This window comes from Taudactylus pleione, unplaced genomic scaffold (assembly GCF_031769625.1).
Source record: "Taudactylus pleione unplaced genomic scaffold, aTauple2 ptg000015l, whole genome shotgun sequence".
NCBI classification, from domain to species: domain Eukaryota; kingdom Metazoa; phylum Chordata; class Amphibia; order Anura; family Myobatrachidae; genus Taudactylus; species Taudactylus pleione.
The window spans coordinates 25,131,507-25,156,544 of NW_028284417.1; the positions used below are offsets into that span (position 1 = coordinate 25,131,507).

Below are 25,038 nucleotides of genomic sequence, written 5' to 3' on the forward strand. Positions count from 1 at the left end.
AATTTGAAAACTTTTCGCCGGTGCAAAAAGTATATTGCATTCGACCCTGCGAAAAAGTATCACCAAGGAGTGGGTGGCGAAAAAAAGTGCAGAATTGGGGTTTTGGGGTGCAACATTTCGGAAACCACCCTGCAACCTTCAGACAGTCCCCCAAAGGTAAACTGTGTCAAAACATTTTTAAAACATACCTCAGAAGACCCCCAAAAAAGCACTTTCATTTTGGGGGCAAAAAAAAAAATTGGGGGGTACAAAGTTAAAAACTAGCGAAATACAATCTAGGGGGGTCCCCAAGTATGCCCCAGGTGTTTTTTTCATTGCAGGTGTTTGCGGCAGGTGGATTTTTCATGTTTTTTAAAACTTCACTTTAGCAACTTTTAAATATGCTCACCCCATTTTCAAGTACCCAAAATTTGCTGGGACTACTTATTTTCTGCAAAAAAAACTTCTAAATACTATTCTTCACCACCTTCCCAAATCCCCAAAATAACAGCTATTGAGCCTGTTTAAAGACCCCAAAAACCTTCAGCAGGGCTAATCGGGGGTATCCAGAGTGATCCCCCATGTCAGAGCATCTTTTTTGGGGCAAAAATCAGCGAAGTTTTCGCTGATTTCACATTCGCCGGGTGCCGTTTTCGACGATTCCATATTGAATACGGGTATAATCGAGGGCGCGCGCGATACTTTTTCATCGGCAAAAGCTCCGATGTGCGGCAAAAACTTCGACCCGCATAGACGGCGAAGTTTACATTTCATATTGAATACCCCTGTAAGTGATTATCGGCCCAGTCCGCTGATAATATTGAATGGGGCCAATAATTGCATACTATATGCCTGGTATTAAACTCCTTGACAGCTCACTGTGTCTAGTATTCATGGAGTATGTACAGTATCTTCTGTTTTTTCCCTGGCCCAGTTCTTGGCTAAATCCTGCATTGCTGTTGGATTTCCTGGTCTTTTTCTTGGTATTTCTTGGATTTCTATGTTGGTCATATAGATAATACCTTCTGTCTAGCTCTCAATTTTTAATGTGATAACTATTTTTGACTTTTTGTTATTTACAGCAAGTAGCTATTATTTTATGTTTTACACATTTGTTAGCAGTGTGAAACACTGACATTAATGGCACATTGAACTGCATCCCACATGTGTTCTATTGTATTCAGCAAACGAGGGGGCCAATTGATGTTGCCAAAGAGAGGAATGTTTCTCTAGCCATAATCTGGTGGCTACAGATCTGTACGGTGACACATTGTCATGCTGAAAGAGCCGCTCCTGTCTGAGGGAATGCATGACACGAACAGGTACAAATCATCCTCAAGGATGGTTATGTAGCATCTGCCGGTCAATGATGTCTGCAGATGTATCAAAAGTCTTAATGCATGCCAGCTGAAAACACCCTACACCATAACAGCCACTGCTGCCCTGGACTGTCTTTTGTTGGCATGCAGTGTCCATTGCCATGTGAGCCACGAGCTATCGTCCATCTGCCCGGAAACAATTGGAGCCTTGACTCATCGGACCAGGCTTCACGTTTCCAGTCATCTTGCATCTGATGGTAGTGGCCATGGGCCCAGATGATGCGCAGAACCTTGTGCCGTGGAGCCAGCAATGGGACCCAAGTGGGCCACTGGTTCCTGTACCTCACAGAAGAAATGGAACTTTGCACTGTTGGAACACTGATCAGTGTTCTCCCCAGGATCAATTTCATGGGCAATCCACCTGGCTTTTTTTTACATATCACCTGGAATTATACTGCTCCAGGGGTCTGACGGCCAAAATCAGAGTTGCATTGCACTTACTGTATGTCTGACAGGAACAGTAACAGAGATACCTGCTTGTCTTTAAGAGGAAGGGCGCAGTTTAGATGGCGAGAACATTGCAGAAAGGTTAGACAAGAGTGCAGATATGCACTGTGTCTGAGGTCGAGTCATAGACATACAGGCGGAACTGCACTCTGCTGAGTTGAGTGTATGCAGAGATCTCTCTGATTTCAGACAGATCTCTTCCAGCAGTTATAGCACTAGTGCATACATGCTGGTAATAATGACAGCTACTTCAAAATGTGGATTATCGGGAGAGGTGCAACCACATAGATGCTTGCAACTCTGTATACACTTGAATATAATCATGTTTCTAAGGGGTCTATTTACTAAGCCTTGGATGGAGATAGAGTGAACGGAGATAAGGTAACAGCCAATCAGCTCCTAACTGCCATGTCACATGCTGTGTTTGAAAAATGACAGATGGGAGCTGGTTGGCCGTTCACTTTATCGTCTATCCAAGCTTAGTAACCCATGAGTACACAATTCAGCCATACATTTTGGTGACTTGCGTTCAAGTCTGAATCAGCCCCATAGTCTAAATAGATATTTTTCTAATATGCCATAAAAAAAGCAATATATAAAGTTCTCTCGGATAGACTAAGAAATAAAAGAATAAAATACATCTCAAAAGGAGAGGAAACCCTTCAGTCTTTAAGTCAGTTTGTATTTATTAAAAAAAGACGTTACCTTTTCTTTCAAAACTCTCTTCTCTGACAAAACAAACAAGAGCTAGGAATTTTGTCACTTCCTTTAGATACAAAACGGTTGTATTGTTTAGTTTTATGATTGCCAGCGATTCTTTATCATAAGGTGTGCCTGCTCCTTTCAACCTGGTAATACAAATTAAATTGAAGTAAGCAACATAAACAATGAATACACCATAAATAAAAATAGTGATACTAAAGTTGTGGCAGCACGGATGATGTAATGGTTAGGATTACTGCCTCACTGCACTGAGAGTATAGCGATGCGGGGAATACATACGACAGCGGCAGGCCGACACGGCTGAAAATCCCGAATGTCCCCAGGTAAGTATGAACTAACCTAACCCCCCTAACCCTAACCTTCCCCCCAGTGCCTAACCCTAGTCCCCCCTCTAAGTGCCTAAACATACCCCCCCCTTCCCCGCCGCCTAAACCTATGTCCCCCGGGGGGGTGCCTAACCCTAAGTCCCCCCCGGGGGGTGCCTAACCCTCACCTCCCGTAAGATAAATACAATACAAATACAAAATGAAGCTATAAACTCCACACAAATAGAGCCCAGCTTGGAATTAAATCCATGCCCATTGTGCTGGGAAGCAGCAAGGCTAACCATTGCATCACCGTACTGCAAACAGTCCACACAGAGCCGACCCTAGACAAAATTTTATCTGGTGCCCCCTAGCAGATTTTTACACACACACAGCAGCACGGGCCAGCACCCCTCTCTGCCCAGTGAGTGCCCGCCCCGCCGCCCATCTCCTCTTGTCTCCCAGCTTGAGCTAGTTAAGCTAACTTAGAGTGAGACTCACTCTCCAGTCTGGAGTAGGAGTTGCCAGGACCATCTGCATTAAGTACCTGTCTTCTTTCTTGATGCTGCTGTAGATCAGGGCCGGATAAAGGGGGTGGCGACAGGGACGGTCGTCCCTGGGCCCCCACACATAGAGGGGCCTCCACACAGGGTCGATGTGACCCTGTCGAGAACAGGTGTCCAGCTGAACCTATTCCCGGATGGGGGCCGGGCTCAGACGCCGCAGCTGTTTTATTGCATGCAGCAGCACTATCAGTGCTGCTGCATGCAGCACAGACTCTGAGCGGCTCCCGAGTTCCCTCATCAGCTTCATGTGACACATGTCCGTGACGCTGAGGAGGGAACCCATTAGCAGCTCTACCAGCCGGGATACTTAGGTAAGAGAGGCTCCGTATGGGACTGAAGGGGGGCGTGAGATCAGACGTAGTCACAGGCGCTGTGTGGCTGCGGGGGAGGGGTGGAAGGCACAGGTGCAGTTTGGCTAGGGGGGTGGGAGGGATGGAAGGCACAGGTGGCTTGGGGGGGATGGAAGGCACAGGCGCTGTGTGGTTTGCAGGAGGCCGCAACAACTTAGCTGCCCCAGGTCCCCCACAAGCCTTAATCCTGGTCCTGTGGGCGCTGGACAGTGGCGACTAATAAGGAGGCGGAGCCATGAGTTGTCACTCACAGTCGTCTTCCTTTGTCTCCTCCTGTAGCCAGAATGAGATTCTAGGCAGAAGCTCATTCTGCCCTGGCTGTCACCATAGTCACCTGACCGGCTGACTGCTGCCCTATCAGAACTGAGCTCTTATCACAGCAGCTGCGGGGGGGAGGGGAGCTGCAGAGCCGTGGAATGAACTTAGGGATACCAGTCGCCCTAGGCATTTGCTTAGAATGCCTATGCCTAGGGCCGGCTTGATTCCAAATGACATCACAATGGGGCTTATTCTGAATTGCACGCAAAGTGTCTGTAGTTGCGGGCTGTCATGGTAGCCTGATATATTACCTTGTGGTAATACCTGAATCTGTGGCGCTAATTCAGTGGTTTTTGCATATTGAAGCGGATACCCGTGTCGCCCATTGATTTAATGCCAGTCTCCGCAAACCTCATCATTAGTATCAGCACTTTCACCAGCGTCATGCTAGGTGCAAGAGATCAGTCAGGAACGGGCTTCCCTGCCCTTTATGCACTACTCAGAATTGTACAGCATCTTGCATACACACTCCTAACACTGCCACAGGTCAAGGTGGTTCCATGCATTTGCACTGTTGCTGTTATAAAATGCTCAATTTCTGACAGATCCAGCCAAGATCCATCCAATCAACATATGGAAACGTGTAAATTTGCATCTGCACATGAGCTGTTTGCTAAGGTTCGCCATTTGCGTCCGTACACAGAGATCCGTCCAACTCAGAATCAGCCCCTATATGTATAATCCCGTAATAAATATTCTCATCCTTGTATATCCCTGGTCTCCATTATTAGCCACGTAGTTTGGGGAAGGGATGGAATAGATGGAAGTGACGAAGTAGATGTCTGAGTAATAATGTGTTCAGAAGTCCATCTTAAAGAGAGGCCAGGTGCTTTGTGCTAACTGGTTTTGTTCGATGTCTTTGGAAGGAGCCCTGTGCAGGAAGAGGTCATCAATCCATTGACATGTTATTTGGGATTAATCTTCACATGTAAGAGGCGTGGGATTCTGGGACTGTGTTCCCGGGCTGGGCCTTGGACCTGTATTACTCAGCTCAGGTGCTCGCTGGAGGAGACTAGGTTTCAGGAAGTTCCTCCGCATGAGAGGATGCAGAAGATTGGTAGAGGATTGATATAGCACGGGAGTTGCTTGATGCGGCTGGAAAGCCGTGCAATGGATGGTGAAAGTACGGACTGCTAGGTGCGGCTAAGGAGCCGTATGGTAAAGATGGCAGCACGGACTGCTGGTTGTGGCTAAGGACCCATAGAGTAACGGTGGTAGCTCGGGCACTACTTGGAGCGGCTGAGTAGCCGAATGAAGAAGGTGGTAGTGTGGAAGCTACTTGGAGCGGCTGGGTAGCCGTATGGAGATGGTGGTAGCGTGGAAGCTACTTGGAGCGGCTGGGTAGCTGTATGGAGACGGTGGTAGCGTGGAAGCTACTTGGAGTGGCTGGGTAGCCGTATGGAGACGGTGGTAGCGTTGAAGCTACTTGGAGCGGATGGGTAGCCGTATGTAGATGGTGGTAGCGTGGAAGCTACTTGGAGCGGCTGGGTAGCCGTATGGAGATGGTGGTAGCGTGGAAGCTACTTGGAGTGGCTGGGTAGTCGTATGGAGATGGTGGTAGCGTGAAAGCTACTTGGAGCAGCTGGGTAGCCGTATGGAGATGGTATTAGCGTGGAAGCTACTTGGAGCTGCTGGGTAGCCATATGGAGATGGTGGTAGCGTGGAAGCTACTTGGAGTGGCTGGGTAGCCGTATGGAGATGGTGGTAGCGTGGAAGCTACTTGGAGCGACTGGGTAGGCGTATGGAGATGGTGGTAGCGTGGAAGCTACTTCGAGCGGCTACAACACCTATGGAGCGCAGTTGTGAGGCTAACTAGTTAAACTAGGGGACTTGCACTGGCAACTAGTGAGAGGAATGAGGTTTCCTTATATAGAGAGCTCTGGATGCTTACTGGCTGAAGGAGAAGGAGGAGCAAGTCCATTGGTGGAAACCGCGTCACATGGGCAATCCACGATGGCCGCGCCCATGGACCGGAGACCTGCAGTGGATCCACGTGTGAGACGCCAGGCCGGAGAAGATGCAGGCGCCGTCAGGAGGCAGGGAGAGCGATCGCCTGCAGGTACAGGACGGCGGGGCAGCAGACCACCACGCCGCAGCACTCTGAGAGGTAAGTCCCGGGGTCTGATTCTGGGGTCTCTGTGGTGAGCTGTGACAGTACCCCCCTCTTGACGAGTGGCCTCTGGACACTTTCTGGGTTTATGAAGGAACTTTTTGTGAAAAATCTTGACCAGACAAGGTGCATGTACATCAGGAGCATTTATCCAGATTCTTTCCTCTGGACCGAAACCCTTCCAGTCTTTGAGATATTGAAGGCGATTGTATCATAAACGAGAGTCCAGAATACTATTGATCTCAAATTCCTGTCCAGGTTTAGCTTGTTCACCAGCAGTTTTAGGAGGTTTCAGAAGACATGGAAAGAGTTAGGAATGCGGAAGTGTGGAGGTAGTTTTAGCTTGTAAGCTACTGGATTCAGAACCTTGGCAATTGGAAATGGCCCAATATAACGTGGAGCGAATTTCATTGAGGGAACCCAGAGTCTGATGTTATGAGTTGAGAGCCAGGCCAAATCTCCAGATTGAAGACTAGGTACCGCTCATCTCTTGCGATCAGCAAATCTTTTCTATCTTGCAGAAGTTTTAATGAGGGCGGAGCGAACCTTACTCCAAATATCAGAGAACTGCTGGAGAGAAAACTTGGCAGCAGGCACATCCAGTGTCGGAAGAAGTGAAAATTCTGGAACTCAAGGATGATGATCGAACCCTGTAAGGAAAGGAGTGGAGTTAGTGGATGTGTGGTAATGATTGTTGTGAGCGAATTCGGCCCATGGAAGGAGCTCTACCCAATCATCTTGCGAAGAGGAAATGAAGGTGCGAAGAAACTGTTTGAGATCTTGGTTGACCCTCTCAGTTTGTCCGTTGGTCTGGGGATTATATGCGGTAGAGTAGTTAAGTTTCACCCAAAGTGCTGAACAAAGTGATCTCCAAAATTTAGCTAAAAACTGCACTCCTCTGTCTGAGATGATTTCTTGCGGAAGACCATGAAGTCTGAAGATCTCCTTAATGAAGTTTTGGGTGAGTAATGGAGCCGATGGAAGTCCAGTGAGAGGCACAAAGTGGGCCATTTTGAAGAATCTGCCAACAATAACCCAGACCGTGTTGTGGCCTTGAGATGGAGGAAGGTCAGTGATGAAATCCATAGATAAATGTGTCCATGGTCGTGAAGGAATGGCTAAAGGCTGAAGTTAGGAGACAAAATCTGTTTTCATTGAAGGCCACCAGTAGGATTGCCGGATAAATTCAGTCATCTTCTCAATGCCATAGTGTCCAGAGAAATGAGATGCATGAGCCCATTGTAACAACTTTTTACAAAGGTGGGGTTCCACAAAAGTCTTCCCAACAGGTGGAGTCATAGAAATGCTGGTAGTAGAAAACGAGGTTGGATCCAAGATGGGATGATCCTGTTCAAAGAGCTGTTTAGGACCGTTCTCCAGAGAACGAGAGAGGGCGTCGGCCTTACAGTTTTGAGAACCGGGGCGGTAGGAAAGCTTGTAGTTAAATCGAGAGAAGAACATCGCCTATCTAGCTTGCCGTGGATTCAAGCAGTTAGCTGATTTCAGATAGAGTAGGTTTTTGTGGTCTGTATAGATGGTGATGGGAAACTGAACCCCCTCTAAAAGATATCGCCATTCTTCAAGCGCCAATTTTATGGCGAGTAACTCCTGGTCTCTGATGGAGTAGTTCCGCTCAGCTGGCAAAAATCTCCGGGAATAGAATCCACAAGGATGAAGTTTTTCGTCCTCAAAGCGTTGAGAGAGGACTGCTCCAACTCCCTCGGATGAATCATCGACTTCCAAAATGAAAGGTCTTGCCATGTCTGGTTGTTTCAGCACAGGGGCCGAAATGAATGCTTGCTTCAGGAGTTGAAAAGTAGAAGTGGCTTCTGCTGACCAAGTAGTTGGATCCGCCCCCTTACAGGTGAAAGCTGTGATGGGAGCTACCAGGGTAGAGAAACCTTTAATGAATTTACGGTAATAGTTTGCAAAACCTAAAAACCACTGAATGGACTTCAGTGATGTAGGAATAGACCAGTTGAGGACTGATTGAAGTTTTGCAGGATCCATCTGAAGATTTGACCCGGAGATGACATACCCTAGAAATGGTACACTGGAAACTTTGAAAATAAATTTTTCCAACTTGCAGGAAAGCTGATTAGAGCCTAATCTTAGAAGAACTTCCTTCACCTGATCCTGATGACTAGTCAAATCTTGAGAAAAGATCAATATATCGTCTAAATAGATGACCACAGTCTTGTACAGCAGGTCCCGGAAGATCTCGTTGATGAAGAACTGTAAGACAGCTGGAGCATTACAGAGACTGAAAGGCATGACAAGATACTCGTATTACCCATCCCTGGTGTTGAAAGCTGTCTTCCATTCATCACCGGGTCGGATACGAATCAAGTTGTAGGCGCCCCTTAAATCGAGTTTTGTGAAGACTGTGGCTCCTTTGACCCTGTCGAACAACTCGGTTATGAGAGGTAAAGGATACCAATTTTTAATAGTTACGTCATTGAGTCCGCGATAGTCTATATATGGACGTAACCCTTCGTCTTTCTTTTTTATGAAGAAAAAACCAGCCCCTGCTGGAGAAAAGGAAGGCCGGATGAAACCTTTTTTTAGGTTTTCCTCAATATATTCGGACATGGATTGAGTTTCTGGGAGTGAGAGTGGATAGGTGCGTTCTCTAGGAGGGTTCTTCCCTGGAATTAAATCTATGGGGCAATCCCATTTGCGATTGGGAGGTAGAAGATCCGCTTTTTGCTTACTGAACACATCCGAGAAATCTGAATAGGGTTCAGGTAGACCCTTAGGTAATTGTAGATCAGAGGACCGAATGGGAACCACCCGATGTAGACAATTCTTGAAGCAATTGGCTCCCCAAGAGGTAATTTGCATGGTTGACCAATCGATTTGTGGAGAATGTCTCTGCAACCAGAGTAACCCGAGAACTAGGGAATGAGAGGCTTTGGGAATCACTAGGAAAGATAGTTCCTCAGAGTGGAGAACCCCAACGATGAGTTTAAGGGGTTGAGTGCGTTGAGTTATGGTTCCACTATTAATTAGACTACCATCAATGGCAGTTAAAGTCACTACACGGCTTAGAGCTTCAACAGGAATCCGATATTTATGAACAAAGTCCATAGTCATAAAATTTTCTGCAGCCCCAGAATCTAGAAGGGTTAGAACGGCAGGTCAATTGAGCATGAATAGTGGAATCTGACTTCCTGGGTGATTCAATGGCTACTCCTAACTTAACCTCTCTGCGATAAGTTAGGAGGAGGCATTTCCCGGACAGATGGGACAGGATTTAACTAAATGTTGGGAAAATCCGCAGTACATGCAGAGATTCTGGACCTCATTCAGAGTCGGTCGAAGCAGCCGCACGGTCATACGCTACCGATGTTCGCTATACTGCGCATGCGTAAAGTTCGCAATGCGCGTGCGCAAACTAGCCGCTACAATCAGAAATTTCTCTCTCCTTGAACACAGCCAGGTCGGTTGTTTGAGTGACAGGATGAGGCATTTGTGGGTGGTAACAGAGGAAGGTGCTTGAAAACAGGGGAGTGGGGATCCGAACGCAGGCGTGCCTAATTATGCGAACGGCGTTTTATGGGAGTGCATAATTAACAAAGTAGCGTCATGGCACATTTCACATGGGAAGTTTTTACACTGACATGATCGTAGAGCTTAAGAGAGGGTATGGTCAACCTTAAGCTCTACGACCAGTTCCGATGGATCCCGATGGTCTCGATTAATCCTTATATGCCCGGAGATGACGTGCAATGCGTACGAGAAGGGGGCGTATTCTTTTTAATTCCAGCCGCTTCCTCCCCTTGTTCGGCCAGCTACCGATCCGAACTTAGGGACGCAACTTGCGAGGGAATCATTTGCATATCCGGCCCCTTTTCCCGTACGACCGTGCGGCCGCTTCGACCGACTCTGAATGAGGTCCTATGTCTGTGCCCTTTCTGCCGTTCCTCAGGGGTCAGGCGGGAGCGGTTGACCTGCATGGGTTCTTCGCCCACGGGAGGAGAAGGTAGTCGAGAAGCTGGACGTGGTCTTCCACAATCGAATCTGCCTCTTTCCAATGCACGCTCTCTGTGTCGAAGGTCCACCTTATTGCAGAGAGTGAATAAATCATCCAGACTGGTTGGAAGGTCACGGGAAGCCAGATCATCTTTGAGTCTTTCTGAAAGACCACTCCAGAAGGCAGCAATTAGAGCATCCTCATTCCAATTGAGCTCCGAAGCCAGGGTCCGGAATTGGACGACATATTGGCCGACGGTCCTGCTGCCCTCACGGAGGCGTAGAATATCCGCTGATGCAGAAGTGGTTCTTCCAGGCTCATCAAAAATCCTGCGAAAAAGTGGCAATGAATTCAGAATAGTTGGAGAGCAAAGGATCCGACTTCTCCCAGAGGGGCGAGACCCAATCGAGTGCTTGACCAGAGAGTAGAGAGATAATGTATGCCACTCGGGTTGTGGCTGTCGGAAAATTAGCAGGTTGAAGCTCGAAATGGATTTCGCATTGATTCAAGAAACCCCTGCATAACTTGGGGTTGCCCTCGAACTTGCTCGGAGGTGAGAGCTGAAGACGAGCAGAAGGTGGAACCGGAGGAGCAGGTGACACCACAGGAGGAGGGGCGGCTTGAGCGCTAAATTGAACAGGGTGGGCAAGCAAGGCCTGAATGTTGTCCAGATGCGATGACATATCCTGGATGAATTGGATCAACTGGGCCTGAGAGGTCTTTGTCTTTCCAAACGATAGCACATCCTGAGAGGAATCTACTCCAGATCCTTGACCACTTGCCGAGTCCATTTGGCCAGTGCAAACTGTCAGAGACGTGGGATTCTGGGACTGTTTTCTCGGGCTGGGCCTTGGACCTGTGTTACTCAGCTGAGATGCTCGCTGGAGGAGACTAGGTTTGATGAAGTTCCTCCGCATGAGAGGATGCAGAAGACTGGTAGAGGATTGATATAACATGGGAGTTGCTTGATGCGGCTGGAAAGCCGTGCAATGGATGGTGGAAGTACGGACTGCTAGGTGCGGCTAAGAAGCCGTATGGTAAAGATGGCAGCACAGGCTGCTGGTTGTGGCTAAGGAGCCGTAGAGTGACGGTGGTAGCTCGGGCGCTACTTGGAGCAGCCGAGTAGCCAAATGAAGATGGTGGTAGCGTGGAAGCTACTTGGAGTGGCTGTGTAGCTGTATGGAGACGGTGGTAGCGTGGAAGCCACTTGGAGCGGCTGGGTAGCTGTGTGGAGACCATGGTAGCATGGAAGTTACTTGGAGCGGCTGGGTAGCCGTATGGAGACGGTGGTAGCATGGAAGCTACTTGGAGCGGCTGGGTAGCCGTATGGAGACGATGGTAGCGTGGAAGCTACTTGGAGCGGATGAGTAGCCATAAGGAAATGGTGGTAGCATGAAAGCTACTTGGAGCGGCTGGGTAGCCGTATGGAGACGGTAGCGTGAAAGCTACTTGGAGCGGCTGGGTAGCCGTATGGAGATGGTGGTAGCGTGGAAGCTACTTGGAGCTGCTGGGTAGCCGTATGGAGATGGTGGTAGCGTGGAAGCTACTTGGAGTGGCTGGGTAGCCGTATGGAGATGGTGGTAGCGTGGAAGCTACTTGGAGCGGCTACAACGCCTATGGAGTGCAGTGGTGAGGCTCACTAGTTAAACTAGGGGACTTGTTGCACTGGCAACTAGTGAGAGGAATGAGGTTTCATTTTATAGAGAGCGCTGGATGCTTACTGGCTGAAGGAGAAGGAGGAGCAAGTCCATTGGTGGAAACCGCGTCACATGGGCAATCCAAGATGGCCGCGCCATGGACCGGAGACCTGCGGTGGGTCCACGTGTGAGACGCCGGGCCAGAGACTGAGGAGAAGATGCAGGCGCCGTCAGGAGACAGGGAGAGCGATCGCCTGCAGGTACAAGATGGCGGGGCAGCAGACCACCGCGCCGCAGCACTCTGAGAGGTAAGTGCCGGGGTCTGATTCTGGGGTCTCTGTGGTGAGCTGTGACTTCACACAGTTTAAGCTGGGAATATACTATTGAACCAAACAATTCCTAGCCATCTCTAACCACTGAGCGGGGGATGCGAGGTGTGTCCTTTGTATGTCTTTGGGTTGTGTTTTGTTTCCCATGATCTAAATACAAACTGGTAAACTATTTGGCATTTAGTTAGACTGACCCTGGGTTTGTGTGCCTATGGTAGGGAAAGTGCAAGAAAGAGTGTCTGTACGTATCTTTTGCTTTTTTCTGAAATTGTCCTCTAGAAATCCTGCATTTGCCACAGCTCACTGTACTACAGTATAAATATTACCAGTGAATGTTAAATATCTAGTTGATATACCTTAGGTACCAAAGGACCTAAAGTATTTCATGCATCATGTATCTGCATGTAAAATTGTAGTGTAGTTTGTAAGCATCACCAGTAGTTATCACCACTTCTTGTTGTGCTCAGTAAAATTATGCACCAAAACCAATTATTAACACATATTTCACCTATCTCTACCTACAATGAAAAAACTATGAAGGTGATATGAAAAAGGAATTTTCATTCTTGCCAACTTTATACTCAATCCCACTTACTAGCGAGTCAGGGACATATCCATTATTAGAGCGTCACCTGTTACTGTGAAACTAGCTCCTATACTGGCAAATGGAGAGCTGCTGATGACCTTAGGCAATCATGCGGCAGGAGGGAAAAATATAACTACCTCCCCAGAACACACCGGTGGCACCATTCCAGAGACACCTGGTGCGTGCCATCCTGCTCTGAAGCTAAGTTTATGAATGAAGACAGGAATATTAACCATCACAAATAAACCTCCTAATGTTCTAATTCTATGAACTGCAATAGTCAAGATACCTGCCGCTCCCTTTTATACTGTAAGCTCTTACGAGCAGGGCCCTCTACCCTCTTGTGCATCTCCCTAATTTACTTTCATCTACTTCTTACTCCCCACTAGGGCAACTTGGTTCTTATGCTCTGCTGCTTGTGTGGGTGTTATGATCGCTAATGTAGCTATGTATATTATCCATATCCTTTGTCCTGCATTGGATTGTACTGTAAGTCACTGGTCACATATGTGTTTATGTACTTTGTAAGGTGCTGCAGAACACCTGTGGCGCCATATAAATAAATGAAAATAATAATAATAATACTTGACAAGCACCATTGTATTATCCCTCCTCCAGCGCACACACCACTTGTGTCATAACGAATCTTTTTTCAAGAGCACGTGCACGTCTACTATTTTATACTGAAACTCTGTGTATTTAAAATAATTTGTATCAATACTGACATACCCATAGATGCAAGAGATGTCAATAACTACATCGATCATGTCACAGCACAGCTCATAGGTCTGCATGTCCACTGGAGTGCTATCTGTTGCTATGTAGATTTTACTGACTACGTCAAACAGGAATGCTTTTTCTATCCCAGAATTCTGAAACAAAGAATTACACGTAGGAGTTATGCAGTAAACAATAGGCTGTTCTCACATTGAAACTATTGTATGTAAATGACACAAATGCCATCATAAAGTGATTCCATTCCACTAACTACATGATGACCTTTTTTTATTGCATTTATAAGATTCTGATATAGTACAAGTGGTCTTTTGAATACATTAGCAGGGAACTAGAGATTTACATTTTAAAATATACTGTCAAAATAAAAATATTTTGCCATGTATACTATAAGAATACCATAATTTTGGCTACACTTCAGTAGTCCCTCAACATCTATGGCTCATCCACGCTATGCTCCCTCAGTCCAACATCCTTACTGGATTGCTGGCAAGCTACACACGTTCGATATTCCTGTGAGGCATGTGTACAACTGGTGCTGTAGCACTTTATCACCATTTTCATTTTAATAAGATACTTATCTGAGGCATACTTGCCAACTCTCCCTAATTGTCAGGGAGACTCCCTGAAACAGCAGCAATCTCCCTGACTCCCTGAGGAGTCTAACAATCTCCCTGATTGTACCTTACCCCCATTATGTAGCTGTTATATTAAAAAAAAACATAGATATATACATTCAAATGGGATCTTTAGTATAATTTCCCTGCATTGGGTATAAGGCACAATGATCCCTATTGCTACATGTATTTTCTGAAAAGTATCAGGGGTCTATTTACTAAGCAGTGTTAAGAGAGACAGAGTGAAAAGTGATAAGGTGCCAGCCAATCAGCTCCCAACTGCCATCTCACAGGCTGTGTTAGAAAAATGATAGTTGGGAGCTGATTGGCTGGCACCTTATCACTTTCCACTCTGTCTCCTAACACTGCTTAGTAAATAGACCCCTCAGTGTGTTTTCATCGACAAGTAGATCTTACTAACTGCTCTAGGGCTCATTTACATTTGGATGTAAGCCAACTTTATGACACGCCTCTCAGATGTAGCAGTACACGCCCACTTTACCGCGCACTCATCGTGTTACTTTCACAATCTCCCTGAAATGCTTTTTCAAAAGTAGGCAAGTATGATCTGAGGCACTGTATACAGTCATAAAGTTGGCAATAAAAATGTTGACAGCAGAAGGTTGAAACTGTGAATGTGAACAAAATATACCACACAATAAATCTATATAAAACTGTGTATTATAATGAGTGAAATAAGTGGAATACGTAGTTATGAATAAGTTGCATATATATCAATTATGGGCTTTTAGACCATGGGGGCTGCGGCTGCTGTTGGAAATGGTGGTCAATGGTACATATGTGAACACTTAGTATTTGCAGGTATCCCCCAAAATTGTGTGTTTTCAGGGAATATCTCCCAAATATTATTTTATTTATAGTCCCCTAAATTCTGTATTACACTAGAGCTCTGTGTCACTGCTGAAGCAGATTGACAGCTTAGCAAGTAAATATTTTTCTTGGTGAGCAGACAGTCTGGTAGTCTTGTTCTGCATTAATGCATAATGTTAATTGGTGGATGGCACACCATCTCAATTTACTGCATTCTCATCTTTTTGGCTAGTGTGAGATTTGGGTACTTTCCTAAAGATGTGAAAGGAGTGTCAGCTGTCTGTAATGGAGTTGGGAGGTAATACATTACTTTTTAACCCCTTCACTGCTAAGTTTTTGCACCCTTGTACTGAGGCCATTTTCCAACATCACTATCACTGATTTTATTTTATGCAGCACCCACACAGGTTATGGCAGCACAGACGGTGTAATGGTTAGCATTACTGGCTCACAGCACTGAGGTTATGGGTTTGATTCCCACCACATCCCTACCTGTGCAGAGTTTGTATATTCTCCCTGTGCTTGCGTGGGTTTCTTCCGGGTACTCTGGTTTCCTCCCACACTCCAAAAATATACTAGTAGGTTAATTGGCTCCTACAAAAAATTAACCCTAGTTTGCATCTGTGTGCCTGTACATGTGGTAGGGAATATAGATTCTAAGCTCCACTGGGGCAGGGACTGATGTGAGTGGCCAAATATGCTTTGTAAAGCGCTGCGGAATAGGTGTGCGCTATATAAATAACTGGTAATAAATAATAAATAGGTTATACCTTGTTTTTTTCTGAAGACTTTGTATTTTCCGAAAATAGCATTAGTCTTTTTAATCATTCCAACACGGAAAAAAACATTTAACCCAAATGGCCAAAAAAGTGTTTTTTATTGAAAAATTACAAGAAAGGGAACCAAAAGCAGATGTGGTTTGTTTTTTCGTCCTTTAAACACCACAAATAATACTTTGCAGTTTCTGTTTTGCCAATAATCCACCTTTCCAATATAGTAAAAAGCAGGATTCTATGTGTAGAATTTGACAAAAAAAAATTATAATGCTTTTTTAAAAAAAGAAATTAAAATTGCTGACTTAATTTAAATGCTTCCTATGTGTAGGAAGAATACGGTAACCCAACAAGACCTACAGTACCATTTAATACATTAGACAACCTACAGCATTAAGTGAGGGACCAATTTTTTTTGTTCAAAATGTTACAAGATGCCCTCCAACACATATACCGAAAACATCTATTTTCCATCCTGCAGGGTAATATCAGGTGATCACCAGATAATAGATACTAGTGGCGACATTATTTGAAAAAGTGGACTCCTCTCTTTCAAAATATGAGTTGCCACCAAGTTGCCAGTGTCTTTATTCGGGTGAGAAGGCACATAGCCCCTCCCCCATATATGTCATAAGCCACCATCATGGCTTGTTACCTTCACGCAGTATTCTCCAGGTGCAGGTTCTGACAGGCTATCGGGTCACCAGGCAATGTGGATGCTGAACTGAGAAGGCGCCTGCGGTTGCTGGGAGACCAAGACACCAGACAGGTGCTGCTGGGTCTGCCGGATAGACGTGCAGTGTCCCGGCTGTCAGTCGTCAATCAATCTGTGCACCCGCAGCTCATTGTTGGAAGATATTTTATCAGTCTGTCTGGATCGGCGCCGGTGATAGTTTGCTCTAACTCTAGTCCAAGTTGGTCCTGTTTATTCCCACCTGCCAGTTCTCTTATGGTATTGACTATCTGTTCTGCCTTGTCTGTTTGCCAATTGTAATCGTAGCGAGGCTACAGCTTGTGGTCCTGCTGCATCATCGGCATCTACCTGCCTTCTCGCGATCTATACATTCAAGGCTGCACCTCTGCTGTCAAAGCCGCACCATCGATACCATTAAGGTCACAGCTCAGCCCTCAATGCCGTGTCCATACTATCAAGGCCTCACCCCGGTCCTCAAAGCCACAGCTCGGCCCTCAAAGCCGCATCCATTCCATCATAGCCACACCTTGTCATCCAGGTCTCATCTCAACAACCATTCCACACAGTTACTATATTCTCTATCCACCACCAGCTGCTATATACCACCTGATCACCAGTATAGCCGTGTAATCCTCTACTGTCCCGCATATAAGGCCAGGCGGCAACCTAAGTACCGGTGTGTGTACTAGCACTAAGGGAAAAACTGAGGCTGTTATTGGCAGAAGACCTTGCCAGTGTGATTCTAGAGGTCTTACACGGTGATCGTAACAATATAGAAAACATATGTTTTCTGTAGTGTAGGGTAACGCACTGATGTTACTTCCCGATCCACATCAGCAGCTGCCTGGGCTCTACTCCGGTCATTAGGCTCGTCCTCCGCAGTCTAGCTATGTTTTCAGAGGGCGAGCCCACTCATCCTAGGTTAACAGTGCTGCAGCAGAATGTCAGAGTAATACTGTAAGTTTATTTTATCTTTATTAAAGATGAGCAATAGTCAAAATGCAATACATAATTAAATATTCACATAGGAAAAACCACAGTTCCCCTTTAAACATGTTATGAAGGCAATTTTTGTATAATCTATGAAGAATAGTTATTCTAGTTTTATATAAAGTATATAAATGGCATTTACTTACAGATATAAATATGTTCAGCAAATTCTCTAATGTTGGAAGCTGTGGAATTAATTTTTGCACAACTTTGCTGAAAGCTTCGAAGATCGAATGATCATATATACTGGTAAGATAAAAACTGAAACAATAAATTAGTATACAGTATATGCAATCATAATATAAAATATAACAGCAGCCCTTAGAACAGATACCCATAATAACATTAATATATAGGCCTGTCCATTTTGCCACTGGTCTGTCTGTCTTTACAAACATGTTTTTGAGATAATGTGGACCATATTTTTCAGAGCAAATAAAAACCACACAAGCACACATTTAACGTTCTTAAGCTGGGTACACACTATACTATGTATCATGCGATATATTGGGCTGACGCAGATCAGAACGATATATCATACACATCGTACAGTGCGTATGTCCGATCTGTCATTCCTAACTTTCATTCACCCACTGCAACTTAATTGTATGAAGTGAACAGATCTCCAATCTAGTATTTCATATATGGAGTATCTCAAAATAGATAAGAGAATGTATAATCGTGTAATACAGCTTTTTTTAAATTCATACAAAACATCTCTCTAGAGACATAATCTAAAGGATCATTTACAGATGATATACAATAAAAGCAATATGCAATAAAACATGGACATTCAAAGCAAATATGTATCCCAGAAGTGGCTGGATACGAGACAATTGCCAATTACTGGCAACGGACAGTAGAAGCGTATGTATAGAGAGCTGTTTTGTATGAATTAAAAAACTGTATTACACTATTATACATTATATTATCTATTATGAAATACTCCATATATGAAATACTGGATTGAAGATCTGTTCAGTTCTTAGAGAGCTGTTTTGTATGAATTAAAAAACTGTATTACACTATTATACATTATATTATCTATTATGAAATACTCCATATATGAAATACTGGATTGAAGATCTGTTCAGTTCTTAGAGAGCTGTTTTGTATGAATTAAAAAACTGTATTACACTATTATACATTATCTTATCTATTTTGAAATACTCCATGTATGAAATACTGGATTGGACATCTGTTCACTTCAGACATGCTGACATTCTGGCTGCCCCACCCAGGAGGAGGCAGCCAAATCGGCAAAATCGGGGGGCGTGGGCGGCTGTTGTGGGTGGACCGGGGCGTGGCCACGCGCTCAAGTAATTTTGACTCCGTCCCCGCTACACAATGCCGATAATCCCGGCATTGTGAAGTAGGGGACGGGGCCAAAATGACGCGATTCGGCGTGAATCACGTCACAGGTCTCCCCCCTGCTACTGGGGATTCTCACTCATCGCGGGGGGGGACAGGAGGGGTTGGCAGCTAGTGGGAGGCTTGCCTGCCTTCCTGGGAGGCCCGGAGCGGCACCCAATTTTCGGGAGGCTCCCGACCAAATCGGGAGGGTAGGCAAGTATGGTTCACTTCATACAATTAAGTTGCAGTGGGAACAAAATATCTATATACTAATTGTAACTGGAGAAGCAATTTATTTTTCCACCTGAGTCAGAAGCACTGGCTAAGTGTTTTTTTCTTTTTTTTTTGGTGTATATTTCTAATACATCTATAAAGTGGCATTGGCCTAGCATATTGCAGTTATATTGCTGTTTTTGTTGACCAATCATACTCTCTGAAATGTAAGTGTTATCTAGGCACTTGTGTACTTTACGGACTCATTGCAGAGAGAACCCAATGAATGTTTTAAATGGTACTTGTGTACTTTACGTACACAAGTACCAAAAGTTGTCCCCACGTAAAGAAAAAAGTTTTCCGCTTGCCACGCTTCGGGCTCGGTGGCTTGCTACACTCGCCACAAGGTTATATTCCCCCTCCTATGCCTACTTGGATGGTAGGGAATGACGCTGGACATTGGCTGATGACGTCAGGGTCCTCTCCGTGAAGGAGAATTAGACATTACAATGATTGATAATAATAATGAGTGTAGGACATTTGGGTTCTCTCTGCAATGAGTCCGTAAAGTACACAAGTACCGTCATCTATTTGTTTACCCACTGAAGCATAGGATATAAAATCTATATGGTATACACATTGAAATCCAAAAAGGCTATTATTATTATTATTATTATTATTAACGTTTATGTATAAGGCGCAACAAGTGTCTGCAGCGCGGAATCTTACCTGAGATGAATTTTCTCCAGTCCAGCATCACCAAGATCATCATTTGCCCTTTGATGAATATCTCTTTGAGTTTCTATTTTGTGATCATCTGACAGACCGTCAACTTTGTGGATAAAAACTTCAAAGTTAATGTCAGGGTTCACTTTGTATGCACTAGTCACAGTAAGGTGCAATCTAGTGAGAGCTTCCATATAATCATCCTGGGGATCACAGAGAGAGACAGAATTTAGTATAAACCTTTACAATACAGAGTGAAAAGCATGTATTTTAAATCTTATTTGGCTGGGAAATATAAAATGAGGGCATAAGCTTTATTCCCTATTTTTAATGAGTGTTTTATTTTAATTGTTGTATTGCTGTCATGATTATGGCAACTAGGAAACTAGGAAAATAATTTATTAATGTGGTCATGATCTCTCCCAATGATAGATTTTTTTTAGATAACGTAAAATAAAGAGCTAAGGTACAGTATGTAGATGAAGGAAACAAGGGGTTAATTTATGTTGTTCTACTTCTGAGAACTTTTTCAAGATCTTGAAAAAATTCTCAGAAGTAGAACGAAACGCGTTGATGCTTTCCAGTTTGCTGCATTTATTCTATACGTGGATGTTCCAAAGTAGTTGTCACTTCCTACATGCTAGAAGCTAGTATGTGTTCCATTGGTCCTGCACAATGTGAGGGAGTGCTTTGAAATCAGGATTACTTGACTCCCACAGCTGAGTCTCTAGCTGGCCAGCTATTACAGCATAAAACATCTCAGAGTTTTTTATTTATACGGACATATTTTATGCATATTTCTCTATGACCTTTTATACCAAGATGATGGGAATTACAGTTTTATATAGATTTTTATGTATATTATATGTGTTGTCATTAAATGTTTTTTTTTATCTTGAGAGAAGTCATTTGTGATCAATTGATACTGAATTTTATACAACAGAGCAGTCACTTTAGTTTTCATTTTTAGTTTTTTGTTCAAGACTATATGGCGTTTAGTCTATGCTGATTTGCAGCAGGTGTTATTACTGAAATGGTAAAATCTTTTTTATTAACCCTTTATATCCAATAGCGCCGGGATTGGGGATCCTATTATCACCCTGAGTGTGTTTTATGTCAAATTCTATACTTAAACTGGTTAATCTGCATTACATGGAAATACTCTGATATTGACAACCCCTAAATGCAGGCATAAAAGCAGTAGCAAGAAGAATCATCAGATATTATGACAAGAGTGGATTACCAATATCAATAAAGGGTAAGACTGCCTGTGAACCCATCTCGTTAGGAGGAATGCTGGTGGCGCTTCCCTGTTGATTTTTCAATATGGTTATAATCTGTAAAATATGTACATTGATTCAAATGTTAACAATTTTATGAAGGATCGGTGGTCACACCTAGGTATCTGGTGTTATGATTTTTCAATGACTGTCCCATAGCGGACACTGACCACTATCACAGAAAATACTGATACCCTCCTCAACAGTGGACATGCACCATGGATAGGATGTATGGATCTCCTAAAGACAATCTAGTTAAACAGGGAAGATGCAATTATGCCCCTTACCTTTCCCTTATTATGTGATGTGATTATACTTATTTGTTGTGTAAGGACCCTCCCCACTATAAATTACATCCATAGCAGTCTACTTGTGGAATGGAACGTGACCCTTGCCCAGCCTTAGTAACCATTTACCTTCCGGAATCAACCACTGTATGTATTGGGGCTGGCACATATCTCCCTGAGATTACTGGGGAGAATTGGGCTTACAGTGCCCTTCTAGTGATCACATTTCCTGTTCAATTGGTTAGGAACTGCCCATTGCATGATGTGGAGGTTCTTCAAACCTTGTCAGCAGGAAGTCTGGTATCATGTTTGTCTGTGTACTTTCCAAAATTAGGTTGACATCAAATTGGCCATAGCCATGATGGCAGAAGGACAGTAGCAACCACTGAACTACTCCCCAGCAGGTTTGCTCCAATGGCTGTCCTCTTAAGTAGACTATGGCCCTGATTCAGACCCACTCGCGAGCGGCTGTCCGCTCGCAAGTGGGTCGATGTTCTGCACTGAGCATGCGCACGACGGGGGGAGCTCCGTCATGCGCATGCGCCAGACGCGACGAGCGAAGGAAAGTCCTTCGCTCGTTGTGTCTGATCAAAGGGGGCGTGCTGTCGATGTTGATTGACAGCACGCCCCCTTTGGTGGGCGTGCCTCCCTGACGGGGGCGTTCCCACGGGAACGCCTCCCGTCAGAAGCCGGCCCACTGACATCACTAGTGATGTCAGTGGGAGTGATTTTGGCTCTGATAGAGCCAAAATCACTCTGGAGCTTGCGGTTGAAAACCTCAACCGCAGGCTCCGGCTTGCAACTTCGATGGTCGCGATGGTCAAGACCATCGCGGCCATCAAACTGCACGCTCGTATAGGCTGTGGGTGGTGACCCACAGGTATACGAGCGTCCAGGAGGACGCTCCATTTTTATGGAGGGCGGCCCTCATTCAGAGCGTGCGCTCTGCTCAGAGCGTACGGCTCTGAATGAGGGCCTATGTTGTATAGGTCATCCTGTTCATGTTTTGTAAGTTTTTAAAAATAGTGTCTTACTGAACAAATACTTGTCTAGGTGATCTGTTAGTGTGTATGTATGTATGTGTGTATATACAGTATGTGCATATATGTGTTAGTGTATATATATATATATATATATATATGTGTTAGTGTGTATATATGTGTATGTATTTCTTAGTGTGTATATATGTGTATGTATGTTAGTGTGTATGTATGTATGTTAGTGTGTATATATGTGTGTACATGTTTGTGTTAGTGTGTATATATGTGTATGTATGCGTTAGTGTGTATATATGTATGTATTTGTTAGTGTGTATGTATGTGTTAGTGTGTATATATGTGTATGTATGTGTTAGTGTGTATGTATGTTAGTGTGTGTATATGTGCATGTATGTGTTAGTGTGTATGTATGTGTTAGTGTGTATGTATGTTAGTGTGCATGTATGTATGTTAGTGTGTATATATGTGTGTGTGCATGTATGTGTATGTTAGTGTGTGTATATATGTGCATGTCTGTGTTACTGTGTATATATGTGTGTGTATGTATATACTGTATATGTGTTAATGTGTATATATGTGTGTTATATATAATATATACATGTTTGCTATATACTGTCTATATTATATATATGTGTGTATCCTACGTTTGCCCCTGCCCTTGTTCAATAATATTTTTTTTTCCATTTGGAATCGGCGCACGTGACTTCATGACGTCACGCCACGCCGCTGGAAGGAAGAGGTCAGAGGAGCCACAGCACATGATGAGCAGCGCCAGCCAGACCTGGAGGAGAAGAAGCCAGAAGGAAGGAGCATTCTTCAAGGCAATAAGGTAAGTCATGACTCATGAGACTTATGGAGCGTACACACGGTATGATCAGTCAGCGATAATGATATCGCTGACTGATCTCCCTGCACTTTCCTGGTGTGCTGGATGATCGATATCGATCATCCAGCACACCACCGACGGGTCAGCGACCCGCGATCATCGATTGCAGATCCCTATGTATCCTGGTCGATATCGCCCAGTTTGGCCTGTATGCATGAACGATGGATGATATCGTTATCGTCCATTTGTGCCCGCGCATCGCTGGTCGTTTGGGGGTTGGAAGGCACAAAAAAATTAACGATATGAACGATATCGTTATCGTTGATATCGTTAAATTTTATCGTACCGTGTGTATGCACCATTTGCGAGGGAAGGGGGAGGGGGGCCCAGGGGCCCTGCCTATTTGTCAGTCCCGGGCCCCACAATTTCTATTGGGAGCCCTGACTGGGGAAGAGTTAAAAATGCTGGATTAATACAGTTGTGTCAATCAGGTGTTGGTGTTTCTTGGGTAATGCTATGGGTATTCTTTATTGAATGGCACAGAGTGGCAAAAATACATGTCCTATATCTATTAACAAATCAATTGAAATTGGTTGTATATTAATCACACATATGTTCCCAAGAATTAGTAAAAAAAAAGTAATAAGTAACTACAGAAGTACCAATACAGAACTGTAATAAGAAATAATCACAGACTAAATTCCAGAATTGTATTATATCTTTTCCACACACATACGTTTGTATATATATAGCCTTAGTAGGGTAGAGCTAATATCTTAAGTACTCTGAGAAATTATAAAGTATTTCATAGTCATACTTTATAAGGTTTCACTGCCAGTTAGTAGGATAAAGAGAAAAATCAGCGAATGGAACTTATAATGGCAAAGAGCAGTCCCCTTGGTCTCCGTAACAAGTCAGCAGCAATAATGAGTGAATAATTTACTGACTCATAATTTACTAATCTTCAGCTTCTCGCCGCAGTATAAGTGACAGTACTTAGCAGCTAAGACCTGCAAACTTTATCTTCAATAAATAATAAATCCAGAGGTCTTGATTCAGAGGTAAACAACAGCTTTGGGTGATCAACTCTTTGCAGCCCGTGTCATCTTTTTACAGCACAAACAAGTCCTATTTATGGTGGAAGTCATCTGTCTGCTTAATCCAAGTGCTGAAGAGCTGGATCCAATTTGGCTACAAATGGATTATTTTATGTAATTACTGTTGCTCTGGCATTAAGTAGCCACCTGTACACTTAAAACCAGTTTATTATGATTGTACAGTATCTGAATAATGTATAAATGAGCCACAGGATATTATGCAGGTAGTTCATACCAGAAATCCTTACCTGTGAATCAATGACAAATATTAGTGCTCCTGTTCCTCTAAATATCATTTCGTAGTCAAAAGTGGGATCAAAGAAATCAATCTGACCTGGAAAATCCCAAATCTGGAAGTTTACAAAAGAGCTATTTGAGACATCTTCTCGGCATATCTTGTTTGTACTCTCTAGAAAGAGCGTTTCATTGGGGGACATTTTATGAAACACTACTTTCTGGATTGAAGATTTCCCACTCCTTCGCAATCCCATTAACAGTATTCTTGGCTTCACTTCTGAGCTGAAGGGATCAGTGAAATCTAAAACTGTAATAGAAGATTACAAAACATTAGTACATAACTAAATCCTACCCAGTAGACACAAACATTTACTGTACATAAGAATGGCATATCAGAAAGTGGGCAAGTCATCATTATTATGTGTTTATATATCTATCTATGTATGGTACTTTTATCTGGTGGTACTTGGTGGGGAGCAATTTTTAATTCTTATAACTAGTCCCAGACACAGGAAGTACCAAGGGCCTGATACAGAGATGGACAGATTTGCAGAGTCGCACACAAGCATTTTTTTGTTTTTTTTGTTTTTTTTGTTTGTGCAAATGCAGAAGGTGTCAGACACCTCCTTGCTGCATTTGGGATCCCAGCACTGCAACCGACGTCACATGCTGAAGA

General features: G+C 44.1%; 1 protein-coding gene across 3 annotated transcripts in view; it reads right to left on the minus strand.

Annotated features, from left to right (window-relative positions):
- Positions 1 to 25,038, minus strand: part of RRAGD (Ras related GTP binding D) — an 89,827-nt gene that overhangs the window by 20,706 nt on the left and 44,083 nt on the right. For all 3 annotated transcript variants that reach the window (XR_015878371.1, XM_088472024.1, XM_088472025.1), the window contains 5 exons: positions 24,374 to 24,669; positions 19,641 to 19,840; positions 17,492 to 17,606; positions 13,435 to 13,577; positions 2,511 to 2,653 (listed from right to left, as the gene is read on the minus strand). Coding sequence is in view for 2 of the 3 variants with exons in the window: in XM_088472024.1 (XP_088328150.1) it covers positions 2,511 to 2,653; positions 13,435 to 13,577; positions 17,492 to 17,606; positions 19,641 to 19,840; positions 24,374 to 24,669 (897 nt within the window). In the remaining variant the exon portion in view is untranslated. The remainder of the gene's footprint in view (positions 1 to 2,510; positions 2,654 to 13,434; positions 13,578 to 17,491; positions 17,607 to 19,640; positions 19,841 to 24,373; positions 24,670 to 25,038) is intronic.